General features: G+C 32.4%; 1 protein-coding gene across 1 annotated transcript; it reads right to left on the bottom strand.

Moving 5' to 3' along the window:
- Window positions 1-8,599: 8,599 nt before the first annotated feature.
- LOC109704158 lies at window positions 8,600-12,469 on the bottom strand. Its single transcript, XM_020224903.1, has 3 exons — window positions 12,156-12,469; window positions 11,226-11,368; window positions 8,600-8,761 (listed from the first exon to the last, which is right to left on the bottom strand). Exons 1-3 carry the CDS (start codon window positions 12,466-12,468, stop codon window positions 8,621-8,623), a joined length of 597 nt encoding a protein of 198 aa, XP_020080492.1. The 5' UTR covers window position 12,469; the 3' UTR covers window positions 8,600-8,620.
- Between the last annotated feature and the right edge of the window lie 5,166 nt (window positions 12,470-17,635).

Here is a 17,635-nt window from a genome sequence, read left to right as displayed (position 1 = left end):
TAGCTCGCGGAGTATTTCTTTAAACTAAAGAGAGCTCGATGAAATTTTATATATGCCATGTAGCTCCGCTTGACTTATTATATATTTTGGTTGTTGTTATACTTGTATAATATTGTTTGGTTCTACTATAGAGTGTAATACTATCAAAAAAAATAATATATGAAAGGTATTAATTGATAAAAAATTTTATGCTGATATTCTTTTTTAAGTAGCATATTTTTCAGTGGCGGAGGTAAAAATTTTAGGCCTCGTTTGGTGTCGCTATTATTTCTTTATTTTTGTAAACACTAATTCTATATAATTTGAAATCTTGAAAAATAAGATTTAATTTTTTGTTGTTACAGTTAATTCGACTAAGTAATAAATAACAAATTATTTAAAAAAAATTGAAAGAAAAAAAATATAAAATTTTAATTTTTATTGCCAAATAAATAATAATTTGAATGAAAGAAATGCATATGGTTAGTTCACTGCCTACTCTTACATCTTTTTATATACAAAATTTTATGTAAAAAAAGAAAAGAAAAAAAAAAGCGCACAGATACCAAACAAATAAGGAACTTAATTTAAAGTTTTTTTTTTAAAAAAAAATTATGGGGCTCAAATGTGTTGCCGCAAAATTAAAATCTCCATTCGAAATGCGAGAGATCGTCTCCCAAGGAAAGAAAGTAAACACCGAAACGGAGCGAACAAGATCCGATGTGGATTCGCGATGAACAAAATCCAATTGGGAACAACAACCAGATGCTGTATAATTATTACCCAAAGGAATGTGAGACAAAACTGGTGCAACAGTGGTGACAATTATTTATAAGTGTCATTCCCCCACCCCCCCCCTGAAATTAATGCAACATTTTGGTCCTTCCTCAACTCTGGAAAAGGACAGGACATTAAAAAAAATATATATATATTAACTGTACATCCAAAAATAATATATACTAGTGCAGTGACTCGCGCGATGCAGCGAAAAAAAATATTTTAATAAAAATTTATAAATTAAATAAATAAATATAAATGTAAAGAAGAAACAAAAAAATATAACCATATTTAATTAGACTTAATAATATGAAAAACATATTAAAAAATATTTAAAATGAAATCACAACTCAACGAAAAATAATAAAAGAAACTGAAAAGAAAGAAAGTATATAAGAATTATATGAGAAGAAAAATGGTATAGATATTAAAAAAAAATATTTGAAATATTGCAAGTGAAACATAACAAATATTAAAGAGCACACCGAAGAGATTTAAATTAATATTTAACAAATCAAATAAACAGGTTCAGGAATAAAGTGACCCGAGCCTTGTAGCAGATAAATACTGTTAAAGTTAAAATTTAAAAATAATAAATTATCAGTAAAGAAAAAAATAAAATATATTCATCTTCATTAAATTATCTTAAATATACGCATCGAGTCCAGAATAATCAAAAAAATATAAAACTCACATAAAGTAATAAAAAATCATAAAAAAATTTCAAATTATGCAAAATTTGAAATTTACAGAGTACTCACATATTATTCCTTTCACAAATTAGTTTTTATTCATGGGACATAGAATTTGGAGCAATGATCTATTGACTTGAAATCAATACCAGAGCAAACAAAAAAAGAATAAAGTAAAATATTATAAACCATAATCATCACCCCAATTAAAGTTCAAAATTAAATTTTAGATAACGGATGATCTTCTAAATTATCAATTAGCAATATGATTTATGAATGTGTAACTTACTTGATTAATGTTTAATTCCATCGGTTCAGTAGAGAGGGAAAAATAAGAAAGATGAGAAGAAAAGGTGTAGAAAGAAGATACTTTAATTCACATTAATTAAAAAATTAAAATAACTTTTAAATCTAACGTAAGAGAGATGGAAAGAGAAACGGTAGGAAGATTTAGAGAATTGATTTGGCTCAAATGGGTTATTATTTTATTATTATCTATATCTATTAATTAACCTAAGAATGAAGGGTTTCTTGCCACGTGGCAAGAAACATTGTGGATTCATTAAAGTTAATAGATATATATATAGAGAGAGAGAGAGTCCGGCTGGAATACTACAGATAGCACAAAAGATTTGGTGCTATCGAATTTTCCACTATAAGATTTAACCTTTTGATTATTTTTATCCGTTAGATTATATTATTCGACCAACCATCCACTCGACTCTAGCGGGCCCATATCATTCTGACAACACATTTTTCAATCCAAGGGCTAAAAAACTAATAGCATAAATAGCTTGGTGCTATTGATAGTATTCCAGAGTATATATAACTCACACAATGCACTTAATTAAAACACAACACAATTCGATAAGATTCTAAAGCGACAACATTGGCATTGCTGGGAAAAGAGTCAACAAAAAGCCCACACTAATTATAGATTATTGAGTTATTAAAGAAAAAGTGTACCTATTAATACTTAATTAAGATTTAAGAGGGATATTATCTCTTTACAGCACATATGTATAGTGTAGTGTTATCATTTGCAGATGGTTGAACCATGTGATGATATTATGTCTAATGGTGGATGTTATGCTATAAACATTGGCGTTTAATTTTGACACAAACAAAGAAGAAAAAGAGCAGATCAATAATGCTGTAAAGATGATGAGCAATGTTAAAGCCACACTACAAGATTCTAAGTTGCCTTTTCCATTGCAACTTATGTATATATATATCTATATAGAGTCANATATATATATATATATATATATATATATATATATATATATATATAGTCCGGCTATGGTGCTTGTAAAAGCACCAAGTATTTGGTGCTTATAAATTTTTTACCGTCAGATCTACTCCTCGGATTATTTTTAACTGTTAGATTATACTATTTAACCAACCATCCACTCAACCCTAGGGGGCCCACATCATCCTAACCGCACATCCCTTAATCTAACAGCTAAAAATCTACAAACACCAATAACTTGGTATATTTAAAAACATAGGAGCTTAAATATATATATAGAGAGAGAGAGAAAGAGAGAGAGAGAGAGAGGCTAGAGCTACTATCCTATTAATAGGATAGGAGCACTTGTCCTATCAAATTGTTCTTGATGATCGAGATTCCGAATCGATGATCGGAGCCGTTGAAGTTGATCTAGAGTATTTGAAATATCTAGAAACTAAATTTCATAAATTTTAAAAATTATTTACATGGTGATCAAAGTGTCGTAAAATCGACAATTTTTGACGGCCTATATGAGCCGTTTGCTTGTTTAACGGTGTAGAGTAATCCAAATTGCTTGAATTTTTGATAGAAAATTCTTTATACTATTTAGATAATGTTTGATAACTCTGATTATGAATTGAGAAAGCCTAACCTCTATTTTAAGAAGGTTATTCATTTATGACCGTTCATTTTTTAACTCTTAAGATGAACTTGATAATGATTTTTAAATATTACAAAATTTGGTTTCTAAATATTTCTAATTGTGTAGATCAATTTCAACGGTGCCGATTATCAATTTGAAGTTCCGATCAATCAAAACAACTTGATAGGACAATGGCTCCAATCCTATTAATAGAATAGTAGCCGGACTATATATATAGTGCGTTTGGTATGCTTCTGGAAACATGGAGCGCTCTGTGTGCTTCCAAGTTATTTTCGATGTTCGGACTTTCGAATCGATGATCGGCTCCGTTAGAGTTGATCTAGAGTATTTGAAGTAGCTAGAAAATAAATTTTGTGATTTTTCGATATTATTTGCCTAGTGAACTAAGGAGCTCAAAATCAACGGCTGAAAATAAAAATCTTACAAAATATGACGATATGACATTAAAATTTTAGATCAAAGTTATTGATCTTATTTTATATAGTATAATGAATTTTCTATCAAAATTTCACGTGATTTGAATATTTCTACACCGTTAGACTTGCAACAGCTCACCACGGCCATTAAAATTATTAATTTTGAGCCCCTTTCATCACTAGGCAAATGATATCGAAAAATTACAAAATTATTTTTTTGGATGCTTCCAAATACTCTAGATCAACTCTAACGGAGCAGATCGTCGATTCGAAAGTCTCATCATCAAAAATGACTTGGAAGTACGGAAGGCTCCGTACTTTCAGAAGTTTACCAGCTCACTCTCTCTCTCTCTCTATATATATATATATGCTAGAGGTACTATACTCTTATAAGTTTAAATCCTTTTGTACTTATAAACTCATAAGTTTTCGGCCGTTGGATAAAATGATGTGCAGTTAGGATGATAATGCCTGGTTACGTTGATAGTGGTCCCCTAGGGTTGAGTGGGTGGTTGGTTGAATAGTATGATCTAACGGGTGGATATGGGCAAAGAGATAGATCTAACGGCAGAAAACTTATGAGTTCAAAGAGGTATAGTCAGAAGAGTATAGTAGCCAGACTCTCTCTCTCTATATATATAGAGTCCGGTTATGGTGCTTATTAAAGCACAAGTTTTTGTGCTTGTAAATTTTTTACTGTTAGATCTACTTCTTAATCATTTTTATTTGTTAGATCATATTATTCAACCAACCACCCCACAACCCTAGGGGTCCCACGTCATCCTAACCGCATATCTTTTAATCCAATGGCCAAAAATCTACAAGCACCAATAATTTGATACTTTTAAAAGCATAGGAGCTATATATATACATATATATATAACTAGACTGGAATACTATCAATAGCACAAAGGTATTGGTGCTATTAATTTTTTTAAAGATTGGTAACCTAATTTATGATATTGGGTCACCCCTGGTGAGTTGGGATCCCCCTGGAGAGTTGAGATTGACTGATTATAGTAGGATTGGGATGTTAAAGACTTTCAGCGTTCCAAATTTTGCTCGAACTATCGTGCCTCTCACAAACACGAAAACTATCATAACATCGGAGTAAGATATATATATATATATATATATATATATATATATATCTCAGGCCGACCCTATGATAGCTATCGTGGTCGCCGAATCACGATAGCTCAAAAGGTGGCAATCTAAATTGACAAACTAATAAAAATGGGCAATCTAATATGATAAGTTGGTTGGTGAGTGAGTTGGGATCTCCCGGGTGCAGTAAGATTGGCGTGTAAAGAGTTAGGTTACCAANAATAAGAAGAAAGAAAGTAATCGAGAGAGGGAGGAGGAGTAACAAGAGATAAAAGAAGAAGTGGAAAAAGGAGGAGGAGGAGGAGAAGAAGCGTTAAAAGAATAAAAAAAAGGGGAAAAGAGCTCGGCTTCAGCTGCCGACGTTGCGCAAGTCGACGCCGCTCAAGTCGCCGGCCTCACCACCCAAGCCGACGCCGGTCTCGTTGCGTCCACAGCCGCCGTCGTGTCTGCCGCCGTAGCCACCCAAGCCGACGCTGCCGCCGCCGAGGTCGAAGTCCATCGACCACCCCCTGCTGTTTCAGGAAGCAGCTCCTCTTTCTTTTCTTTTTAATGCACAAATCTGTACTCCTAATTAAATGTTGATTGGGTATTAATTCTATTTTAAACATCAACTGCACTTATGATTTGTGCATTTTGAAGAACAGCGTGAAATGTTTCTTTTGATAAAGCTTTGAAACTTTTTCTTAAAATACTATATATATGAGTTGTGTTGGTATGCTTATGGAAGCACGGAGGCCTCCATGCTTCTAAGTTATTTTCGATGTTCGGACTTTCGAATCGCCGATCGGCTCCGTTAGAGTTGATCTAGAGTATTTGAAATACCTAAAAAATAAATTTTGCGATTTTTCGATATCATTTGCCTAGTGATCGAAGGGGTTCAAAATCAATAATTTTAACAGCCGTGGTGAGCCGGTTGCAAGTTTAACGGTGTAGAAATATCCAAATCATATGAAATTTTGATAGAAAATTCTTTATACCATATAAAACAAGATCAATAACTTTGATCTAAAATTTTAATGTCATATCATCATATTTTGTAAGATTTTTATTTTCAGCCGTTGATTTTGAGCCATTTCGATCACTAGGCAAATGATATCGAAAAATCGCAAAATTTATTTTTTAGATACTTCAAATACTCTAGATCAAGTCTAACGGAGCCGATCGTCGATTCGAAAGTCCGAACATCGAAAACAACTTGGAAGCACGGAGCGCTCCGTGCTTCCAGACAGACGCACTATATATATATATATAGAGTAGGGCTAGAATACTTTTACAAGTATCACCCAAGTGATACTTGTGTGTTTTTAGCCCTTGGATGGAGAGATGTGAGGTTGAAATGATGGGGGTAGGTGGTGGTAGGTGGTGGTAGGTGGAATAATGTTTGATCCAAGGGCTATTTGTAATCAAAAAGTAGATCCAATGGCTAAAAACGTGATAGCAACATGAGGATGATACTTGTAAAAGTATCCTAGATAAACTCTATATATATATATATATATATATAGTGTGTCTACTATACTTTCGAAAGTACCGAGACCTTCGTGCTTGTAAGTTGTTTTCGATGATAAGACATCCGATTCGCCAATCGGCTCCGTTAGGTATAATCTACTCTATTGGAACTATCTAGAAACCAAATTTTATAATTTTTTGACATCATTTACTAAGCGATCAAAAGGTCCCAAAAATGACTATTTTAATGGCCGATGCGGTACATTTTTAAGTTCAACGGTGTAGAAATATCCAAATTACATAAAAATTTAATAGAAAATTCTACTAAACGTCAATAGCAAGATCAATACTTCTGATTTGAAATTTGAGTCATTTATCATTGTTTTTTATGAGATTTTTATTTTCAGCCGTTCATTTTGAGGCTACTTGTTCACTAGGCAAACAAAGTCAAAAAATTATGAAATTTGATTTCTAGATAGTTCCAATAGCGTAGATCATGTCTAACGAAACCGATCACCGAATTGGACGTCCCATCATCGAAAATAACTTATAAGTACGGAGGCCCCATACTTTCGAAAGCATAGGAGTCTAACTCTCTCTATATATATATATATATATATATATATATATATATATATATATATATATATATATATATATAGTAGGTCTTGTGTGCTATTAGGAGCAGGCCTCCGTGCTCCTAAGTCGTTTTCGATGGTATGCACTTTCGCAATCGTCGATCGAGCTCCGTTTAAAACTTGATCTAAGAGTATTTAGGGATCTAGAAAATACTTTTATTATTTTCGAATATCATTATGCCTAGTACGAATGGGCTCAAATCAACAAATTTCAATGCCGTAAAGTGAGCCGTTATGCAAATTTACGACTGTAAGAATAGTCACCAAATCACGTGAAATTTGATAGAAAATTACTTGATAAACTATATAAAAAAGATCATAACTTTGATTTAAAAATTTTAATGTGATAATTTTACAATTTTATAGATTTATTATTTTCAAGCTTTGATTTGAGGACCCCATTGTTCCACTATAGGCAAATGAATATCGAGTCAAAAATAAAATTTATTTATCTAGGTAGCTTCAAATTACTCTAGATCAAAGTTAACGGGGCCGATGACAAGATTCGAAAGTCATCAAACATCGAAATTGAGACTGGAAGCACGGAAGGCTCGCGTGCTCACGATAGCATAGTAGCCTCACTCTATAATATATAATCTATAATATATATATATAATATTAATAATAGATATAATATATAGAGTTTGAAGTCTAAAGAATAAATCTCAGAATAGTAACCGAGCATTTTACTATCAGACCTTGTTTTTCGAATGAATAGACGCTTCCAATTGACAGATCGCTCCGTTAAATATTAATCTAAATACATTTAAACAGCCTAGAAATCAACTATCACGGGAGTTTCACTTTACGATAATTGTTCTTATTATCCTCTAGTGCCAAAAAGAATGAGATTGAAAAATAAAATATCCTTTAAAAAATGATCGATAAGGAGTCCCTCTCGCCTAATCGCACTGACTCACCACCGAGTATCAGAATACTGTTTTAAATAGTTTAAAGAATTTTCTAACAAAAATTCAATTGATTTGGATATCTTTACACCGTTAAACGAGAAAACGTCTCTAATCCACCATTAAAATTACAAATTTTGAAACCCTTTGATCATTAGGCAAATGATGTCGAAAAGATTTGAAATTTGATTTCTAAACACTTTAAGTGGTATAGATCATGTTCAACGGAGCCGATCGTCAATTTGGAAGCTCTATCATCGAAAACAACTCGATAGTAAAATGCCCTGTTTACTATCGAGAGTATTCTAGCTCAACTCTATATATATATATATATATATAGTAGGGTTAGAATACTTGTAAAAGTATCATGGGGGTGATACTTGTGTGTTTTTAGCCCTTGGATGGAGAGATGTGAGGTTGAGATGATGGTGGTAGGTGGTGGTAGGTGGTGATAGGTGAAATAGTGTTTAATCCAAGGGCTATTAATAATCAAAAAGTAGATCCAATCGCTTAAAATCTAATAGCACCATGATGGTGATACTTGTAAAAGTATCATAGCTCAGTTCTATATATATATATATATATATATATATATAAACAATGAAGCAAAAGTTTTGATTTAAAATGTAACATGAACTAAACTTTAAAATCTATTTCGCTGTTTATACGTCGGATCCTTTAAAAAGGGAAAAAAAAAAAAAAAAAAAAAAGTGAAACTTTGATTATTCACAGGTAGAGATGGATGAGCAAATTGATCTAACTCTCCCCTTCTGCAATGCTCTGCAAAGTTGGCCTCCAAAGCCCACACTTCGACAATTTGTAAGTAGTCATAACATCTCCGCTTACGTCGCTTTCGAGCTCGAAACTGTTATCCTCTTGTTTCTCGCTCTCCATCTTCTGCAATAAGAAAAGATAAACTCGTAATAAATACAAATTTTGATTTGCGAGAGTATGAAACAAGCGATCACGACCTATTACGCGCTTGAATTTTTATTTTTAGTTTCGATAGCTGTCGTACTTTTTGACTTTTGATTCTGTCGAGTTTAACAAGATAGAGTATAAAAACTGAGGAAAAGGAAATTAATGGATAAATTGTGATAATTAAATGCTATGATTGCAAGTTTAGATAAATTGTCATAATTAAACATCAAGGCAATATATATATATATAGAGTGAGGCTACTATGCTATCGGAAGCACGGAGCCTTCCGTGCTTCCAGCTCGTTTTCGATGTTGCGACTTTCAAATCGTCGATCGGCTCCGTTAAACTTGATCTAGAGTATTTGAAGTATCTAGAAAATAAATTTTATAATTTTACGATATCATTTGCCTAGTGAACGAAGGGGCTCAAAATCAACGGTTGAAAATAAAAATCTTACAAAATGTAATAATATGACATTAAAATTTTAAATCAAAGATATTGATCTTGTTTTATATAGTATCACTCGGCAAACGTTCAAATTGCCACATCTTTATAGGTTTAGTGCACTTTAAAACTATCTTTTAAGAAATANTATCGACATTTTGAATACTATCAAATGTAAGCAGTCTATCTTATCTCATCACTTACTTCAATCTCAGTCACGGACTGCAACTTTAATTTTTGGTTAAGTTACTCTTTAATTTGAATTTAATTCCTTTAATGGTCACTTTTACAAAGGTTTTTAAATTCGAAATTATTTACAGTTCGAAAATAATGTCTGGTCACATATTACTAGCTAAATCAGTAGTTCAACCACTGAATTAATTGACGTCAGTATATTCAGACTATATAAAAAATATTTACGAAGTATTGTATATATTATTTTTTAATATTATTATGTTATTATATATAATTAAAGATCTATCCAAAGTATTTATTGATTATTAAAAAACTGACACATATTTTAATTAATCATTAAAATATTAAATAAAAATAATTAAACTAGGATAGTTTTTTTTTTTAAATGGAACCAGCTAACAGTCGCTAGTTGAACCACTGGTCTGAACGGATCCAAGCGAGTTTTGAGCAAGTATGGTTTCATGGGTTGAATCGAATCACGTTGGGCGTTACACAACCGGTCTACGAACGCTCGGTGTTCCGTGTTCCCGTCCTTAAACGAGTCTGGTATCGACATGTCAGCAGCAGGAGACAGGTAAAGACCAACACGCCACATATCCGCACTCCGGGGGAATTTTCCCGACATTGTCAAATACCGCCTTGACCACTAAAAAACAAGCAAAATTTTTGTTCCAATTTTTCTACATTTCCCTACACAAAAACTGATGATTTTATATATATATATATATAGTTTGGTTGGAATACTATTGATAGCACGAAGTATTTGATGCTATCAAATTTTCTACCGTTAAATTTATCTCTTTTATCATTTTTATCCGTTCGATTATACTATTCAACCAACTATCCACTCAACCCTAGAAGACCTACATCATCCTAATCGCACATCTTTGAATCTAAGGATAAAAAACTTTATAGCATCAAGTTATTGGTGCTATTAATAATATTTCAGCCTAGTTCTATATATATATATATATATATATATATATATATAGAGAGAGAGAGAGAGAGAGAGAGAGAGAGAGAGAGAGAGTACGTCTTTTGAAAGTACGGAGGTCTCCGTATTTATAATTTATTTTAAATGATAGGACATCCGATTCGACTATCGGCTCTATTAGGTATAATCTACCATATTAGAACTATTTAGAAATCAAAATTCATAATTTTTTACATTATTTAATTACCAAGTGATCAAAATATCTCAAAATTAACTATTTTAATGATTGATGTGGCACGTTTTTAAATTCAACGGTGTAAAGCAATCCAAATTATATGAAACTTTAATAGAAAACTTTACTTAACATCAATAGCAAGATCAATACTTGTGATTTGAAATTTGAGTCTCTTATCACTGGTTTTTATAAAATTTTTATTTTAAGCCGTTCATTTTGAGGCTATTCATTCACTAGATAAATGAAATCAAAAAATTATGAAATTTTGTTTTTAGATAGTTCTAATAGTATAGATCATGTCTAATGGAATTAATCGCCGAATCGGATGTCCCATCATTGAAAATAACTTAAAAGCATGAAAATCTCTGTACTTTCGAAAGCATAGGAGCCTAGCTCTCTCTCTCTCTCTCTCTCTCTCTCTCTATAGTATGTAAATAGTTCAAATTGTTATGAACAATCAATGTGCGTTTCTAATGTGTTGGATTTTGGAATCAGTTTTTTTATGTCATATTTGTTAATATGTTAACAGTTTATAAAAATTATGTTATAAAAACGTGTAGCAGTACAGCTAAAATAGACAATAAAGTATTTTTTACTAAAATTAAAATGATCACCCAAATAATGATATTTACCGTTTCAGAAGAGCTCTCATTGCTCGCATTTCCTCCTCCTCCTTCGTCGCTCTCCTGAAGCTTAGCCTTCTTCTTCCTCTCTTGCCTCGCTATCAACTTGCTTAGCTTCACGTGTCTTCTCGATCCGAACACTTTAAGCACATCTATAAACCAACAAGAAGTATGAGTGTCTATTTGTTACTAAATCCTCAACGGCACGTTTAGTAATTGAATAATATTTGAAGCGTTTCATATTTTTATTCATAGAATAAGTTATTATTCTAGAATAGAGCGGCATAAAAGAAAATTTAGATTTGGTTTTTACATTTTATTTTTTTAAGGATAATCAAAATCATGTTTTGTTATTTTTTAAAAAATTTATGGAGAATAATGGACAAAGGCGCAGCGTGCAAAACCAGATAAAAGGGTAGGTAAGAATGGAATAACGTATGGCACAAAAATAACGCGAAAGATAAATAGGAAAATAGATTATAGAGATGGAGAAATAAGTCTTAACGGATTGTTTCAGAATAATCTGTAATAAACTATTTTGACTAGAATAAATTATTCTCTGAAAAATATTTTATCCTTTAGTTATTTTATTACCAAATGCAACCTAAGTAACTAAAGAGCGATATTTAATCTTTTATACCGTTAATTTGTGAAATAAAAATTATTCTCTGAAAACTTAAGCTATTAAACTGCTGCTGCAACTTCGAGCAGTTACATTCAATGCAAAGTAAATGCATCTCTACTCTTGGTAACGTTGGATGTGAACTTTTAATCTTTAGATACTAAAAAGAAATTTTCTAAGCAAATCCCAAAAGCATGGAAACCACAAATACTCCACCAATTCAATCGTCTACATACTCTATTACATAGAATTTGTAAATATATAAAAAAACAGCAACGATACAAAACGAGGCGATAGAATATATACGGCAACGCTACCTTCGAAGGTGACGAGGCGGTAGACGCGGCCGATGTGGAGGGGATCGTCGGGGCGGAGCAGCTTCACATGCGCCACCGGTGCAGCAGCACGGGTACCACCGTCTCCGTCGGAGGAAGCAGAGGACGACGAGTTACCAGAAGCAGAGCTACGCGGAGCAGCGACGACGACAACCGCGACGTAGTGACCAGGGTTTGCGGCCATGACGTTGCTCGCCGCGACCGTCCAGTAGACTCTCTCGACCCTCCCTCCCGGGTGTTCGATCACCGCCGCCGCTGCCACTGCCACCGCCTCCGCCGCTTGGCAATTCCCCATCTCTCTCTCTGTATCTATCTCCCAAAATGTCTAAATTTCTTTCTCTAAAGCTTTTGGAAACTTGTGTATATATAGCAATGGAATTTGTGTGTTAAATAAGGTACAAGCGCATTTTCTTGTACCGAACAAAGGATCTACTATTTGACCACCACTTTACTTACGTGTGCGAGGGTTTAATTGGGCGCTATTAAAGTTGTATCGTAGTTTTTCTATTTAAAGTTGATAAAAAGTTGTGTTTGGTGTTGTTGTATAGGTGGCTGGTTCAGCGCGTGGGAAAAGAAAAATTAAGAAATACAAGAAGTTATTGCGTGGTCTCCGTGCACGTGTACATTAATTTATTCCATTTAAACCCTTGAATATATAAATTATAAGATGGCGATTGAATGCACCGCCTCACAGAAAAATTAGCACAGAATATGAAATATATATTCACATTTTTAGAAAACACGCTTAATATATACATGATGGATGTGAAATACACGTAAAATTTTAAGATCAAATAAAATATGAGGATTTAACTTGTAATAATAATACGCCTGGTATAATATCTAATATATTCTTCAAAATTTAAAAACTATCTTATTTATTTCTGGACGACCAAAATACACTTATTAATTTTTAAATTTGTTTTCAAATACATTTTTTTTAAGGATTTGCTAATGAAATTAAATTTTATTAAAAAGAATACTTTGAGTATTGAGGGATAAATCTAAAAGTTTTTATTAAAAGTGAGTGGGCGTAACTGCGTAAGCGTGGGTGTAAATTTTTTTTTTAATTATTTGTTATATTAAGAAATTTTGAACTTGTGGGCGCGAAATTTAACGAGTTTCGTCTCCTTTTCCAGTGGTAGGTCATTTTTGAAGACGTTATTGGTTGCTTTCACTGGCCACCATGTTTGGTATTTAATTTTTTTGGTAACTTCTCACCATATACGCTTCAAACATGGAATATAAAATAATTAAATTCCATTCCATGCCTCAAAATGAGGCATTTTTATGATTTTATTTCCTGTCACGAGGAGATCTACTATTATGATTTATATATATTTGGATGTATAGTCACTATTTGTTGAAAACTAGTTGAGATTATTCTTCATGCGCTACTAACACAAAAGCACGAAATTTTTTTTAAAAAATTGATCAAAGGTCCGTTTCGTCCAATGTAAAATCGTGAAAAATAATTTTTCACGAAAAAAAAAATTTTTCGGAGAAAATTTTTTTACGTTTTGTAGTGTTTGATTTGTAGAAAAGAAAAGTAGTTTTTCATTTATATTTATTTGATTGAAAGGAAAAAAAAAATTATATTTGTTTGGTTTGCTGAAAAAAATTAAATGAAAAAAATTTTTAGGCAGTTTGAATTTTCGTTTTCTACTGAAAACAGCAAAAAATAAAAATTTCAGTTTTTTCTTGATTCGTAAAAATATTTTTACGTCGAACCAAACAAACAAAAAAGTATTTTTTATACCGAAAGTAATTTTTATGCCAAACCAAACGCCTCTTAAGTACAAAAAGTAAAAACCAAGATTTATATATATTGACAATTACTTAGTCTACAGAGAAAGTGAAAAAGATATACTTCACTAATAAAATGAAATTGAGTTTTATGGTGAAATTTTTTTTTCTTTTTATTTTATGAAAAGTCTCAGATAATATTATCTAAATAAAACTTCTTTATATTTTAATTAAAGAATTAAAAATAATAATATAATTTGTTCTGAATCCGCTTCTATTTACTAAACAAATAACCCGAGAGGAGCCACCAAACTTAATTAAATTATCCCTGGACCCACTCCACGGGCCCACCAGGAGAAAGCCACCTCTCAGGGGCTCCAATTCCAAAGCCTATTGATAATATATCGCATAAACCCGGTCTACACGGATGGTACATAATTAGTAGTATATTACTCCTACTATTTGACTTTAAATTATTCAAACTTATCTACATGTGCTCCACGGCCACGTTTAGCTGAGCAATTAGAGCCCGACTTATATTTGCTGGTGAATTATAGACTAATTAACAATAATTATCATACAATTAATTTTTTATATTAATCTTTCCACTTTCTTAATTATTTTCTCTCCTTGAAACTTTTGGTCACTAATAGGATCATGCAAACTAAATTTAGACAGTGTCTAAGTTTCTTCGTTGTCACAGAATTTGTTATGACATCAGTTATATTATTTTTTGTAAAAATTTTCATAAGCTGAATTTTATGATCACCTTCACTAGTGAGCTCTCGCAATTTACGATACTTTAAAAAACTATGTGCTTCATCCTCCTGTAGTAAACTAAATTTCTTGCGAGATAAATAACATCTCTGACTATCACAATTAGTGGTCATCTTATTCTATACAATCCTAAGTTAATCAACCAAACCTCTAAATTAGACTGCATCCATAACTGCTTCGATTGCCGCCATATACTACATCTCGATATTTAACAAAATTACACTCATGTCGTAACGTAGATTTCTTGCTTGATAGATCACATCTCTGCCTATCACAATTAGTGGTCATCTTTTTCTATACGAATGCTATGTTGGAATCAACCAAACCTCTATATTAGTCTGCATTTATAACTGCTTTTATTGTCGTTGTTATACTACATCTGCGATATTTAACAATTTTTCATATTTGTTGTGCTCTTAAGACTTCCGATTGATAGATCCACTTCCGAGGAAAAACTTGTCAGCTGTAATGGACCAATGCCTGTCGGAATTACCAATATATATAGTCGGAATTTATAATCCCTTTTACTTCACCATTATCGAAATCTGCCAAATGGAAAATTTTCATATTCGTCCGCAAAGTTAATGTCAAGGCGTTTTAGTGCTATTTTTCTTGATTTGATATTCGTCGGCTGTTGGAATTAAAGGACAGTGAAAACTTACAAACTGACTAGCCAATATATCTATGAACCGAAATCGGATCGGATTGCTTGTCTTACTAGCCTTCTTGGGTCGTCCTTGTCTCGATACTTTTGCATCTTCTATGTACCTCATTTTTTTCTATACGCGTTGCGAATCGGATGCGAAGAGGGCTACTAGAGTGCTCTTCTATATTCACACTCCAAAACTCTGGAAACATAGGTGGACATCTTAGAGAGAAAGAAGAAAGAGAAGAAGGAAGAAATCTCTATTTTTTGAATATTTTCGTAGAAATACACTACCTGCGAAATGAACAAAAAATCAGATTTAAAGCAAATTATAGCATACAACAAGCAACCGACCTTATTATCATTTGATATCTTTGACATATAATTTATCTCTCATCTCCGTACACTGTGCAACGTACCAATGCGATAACGTCCATAACGTATTCGGCTAAGTCCAAGATGTACATTATTCATTCTACTACTGATATATGAAATTCATCAAGCATATTGTCCCTGCGCACCTGCATGTTAGGAGTCTGTTTCCTTGTTCGATCGTATCCAACGCTCGTCCATCATACGACGATTAGGTCCAATTATACATAACACTCGAACAATCCCCTCACCTCTAGATGCCTCACCGTCTCGAACAATCCCCTAACCTCTGGATGCCTCACCTCACCGTCCTAAATGTATCTACTACTTGTCAAGAGTGTTAGGCTTATTTTGGTATCGAGGCCTATCCAACGCTAATCGTAACCGACTCATCGCGATATACGAAATGCAATATTACATACGAAAATAAACAGGGTATTTTTTCAACGTATTTTTTCACTGTAACGCAATCTCTCCGCAATTCCAAACGAAGCCTTAGTCATTAATCTCCACTCCATATTTTAACAATTGGTCGCAAATTGCAATGATCTTAGATATCAAATAACCAACTCAAACCTTAATTTGATCGGGATCCCATTGTATAGCCCAAGACACATCACCGATATCCCAACTAAGGTACATAATTTAAGGGCTTCCAACTAAGGTAATCAATTAAGGGTCATACGTGAAAAGTGATGGTATATATTCAACTAGAATTCTCAGAGGTTTTCTAAGTTCAAATCCGTTACGTACGATCGCTCCGAATCCTTGAATAGCCCAGATATCAAGTCTTTTTATTGTTAAATATTATTATTTTACTTATTAAATTAGAAAAAAAATATTTTATTTGAGATGTTTACTAGATTAGAAATATCTTTTGATTTATACTATTTTTATTTAGATTTCTTAAAGTGATTGCAGGCTTATACATAAGAATTTTCCATTTATAAAATGGTTAACTTTTTTTAGGAGCATGTAACATATTATCCGCTTCATTCATAAAGAAAATGAACTAGCATAGAAGAGTGAGACAATCAAACCTCGAAGGAGAGTGCCGATCTATAACTTTTTTTTAAAAAAACAAAAACATCAAAATGGCCTTCATTTGAAAAGTTTTCTATGAAAAATTGTTGCTTTTTAGTGGTCTCTCCGTTTGGTTCTAAGAAAAATAAGTTTTTATAAAAAAATTATTTTTCGTATTTTATAAAAAACTAATATTTTTATTTTTAAAAAAATAAAAAAAATAAAAAAATGAGTTTTTTATGAAATATAAAAAAATGTTTAAAAGTGGAATTGAGCTTCTATGCTTTTAAAAGTACCAAGTTATCAATGCTTATAAATTTTTGGTCATTGGATTAAGAGATGTGCAATTAGAATGATGTGGGACTTTTAGGCAGCGTTTGGTTAGGAAATAGGGATAGGAATAGGCTCTTATCCCCCTTTATACCCAAAAGCTAATTTTTTACCCGAGAATAGTAGTTCTCGGTTATCTCCACTAACACCTTCATTTTCTATATAAAACTATCTAAAATTATTCTTATTCCCGGTAACAACCCAATTTTTATCCAAACACTATTTTTCTTATTCCCATACTTGTACTTATCCCAGTAATAACTAGTTCTTGCTTATACCCGAACCAAACGGTATCTTAGGATATTCAGGTTGGTTGAATAGTATGATCTAGCGGGTGGAAATGATCAAAAGAGTAAATCTAATGGTAAAAATTTACAAACATCAAATATTTGGTGATTTTACAAGCACTATAGCCAGACTCTTTAAAAGTGAACGAGATGGATGAATTTTTTTTTTTAGAAAAAATTCAATCTTGGGACGAACCAAGCAACCCCTAATTGCAAGTTCGCACCCAACCGAACCGTGCCCGCGCATAGTGGTGTAGTCTTTTAGTCCACAACTCCATGGG

This window comes from Ananas comosus, unplaced genomic scaffold (assembly GCF_001540865.1).
Source record: "Ananas comosus cultivar F153 unplaced genomic scaffold, ASM154086v1, whole genome shotgun sequence".
NCBI lineage: Eukaryota > Viridiplantae > Streptophyta > Magnoliopsida > Poales > Bromeliaceae > Ananas > Ananas comosus.
This window is presented reverse-complemented; position numbering and strand designations above follow the sequence as displayed.

Excerpts from the sequence above, each read along its gene's own strand:
- LOC109704158 (XM_020224903.1), bottom strand. The coding sequence starts at position 12,468 with ATGGGGAATTGCCAAGCGGCGGAGGCGGTGGCAGTGGCAGCGGCGGCG. Across the intron at positions 11,369-12,155 it reads CCGCCTCGTCACCTTCGAAG|ATGTGCTTAAAGTGTTCGGA; the intron begins GTAGCGTTGCCG and ends GTTGGTTTATAG. Across the intron at positions 8,762-11,225 it reads ATGAGAGCTCTTCTGAAACG|AAGATGGAGAGCGAGAAACA; the intron begins GTAAATATCATT and ends TTCTTATTGCAG.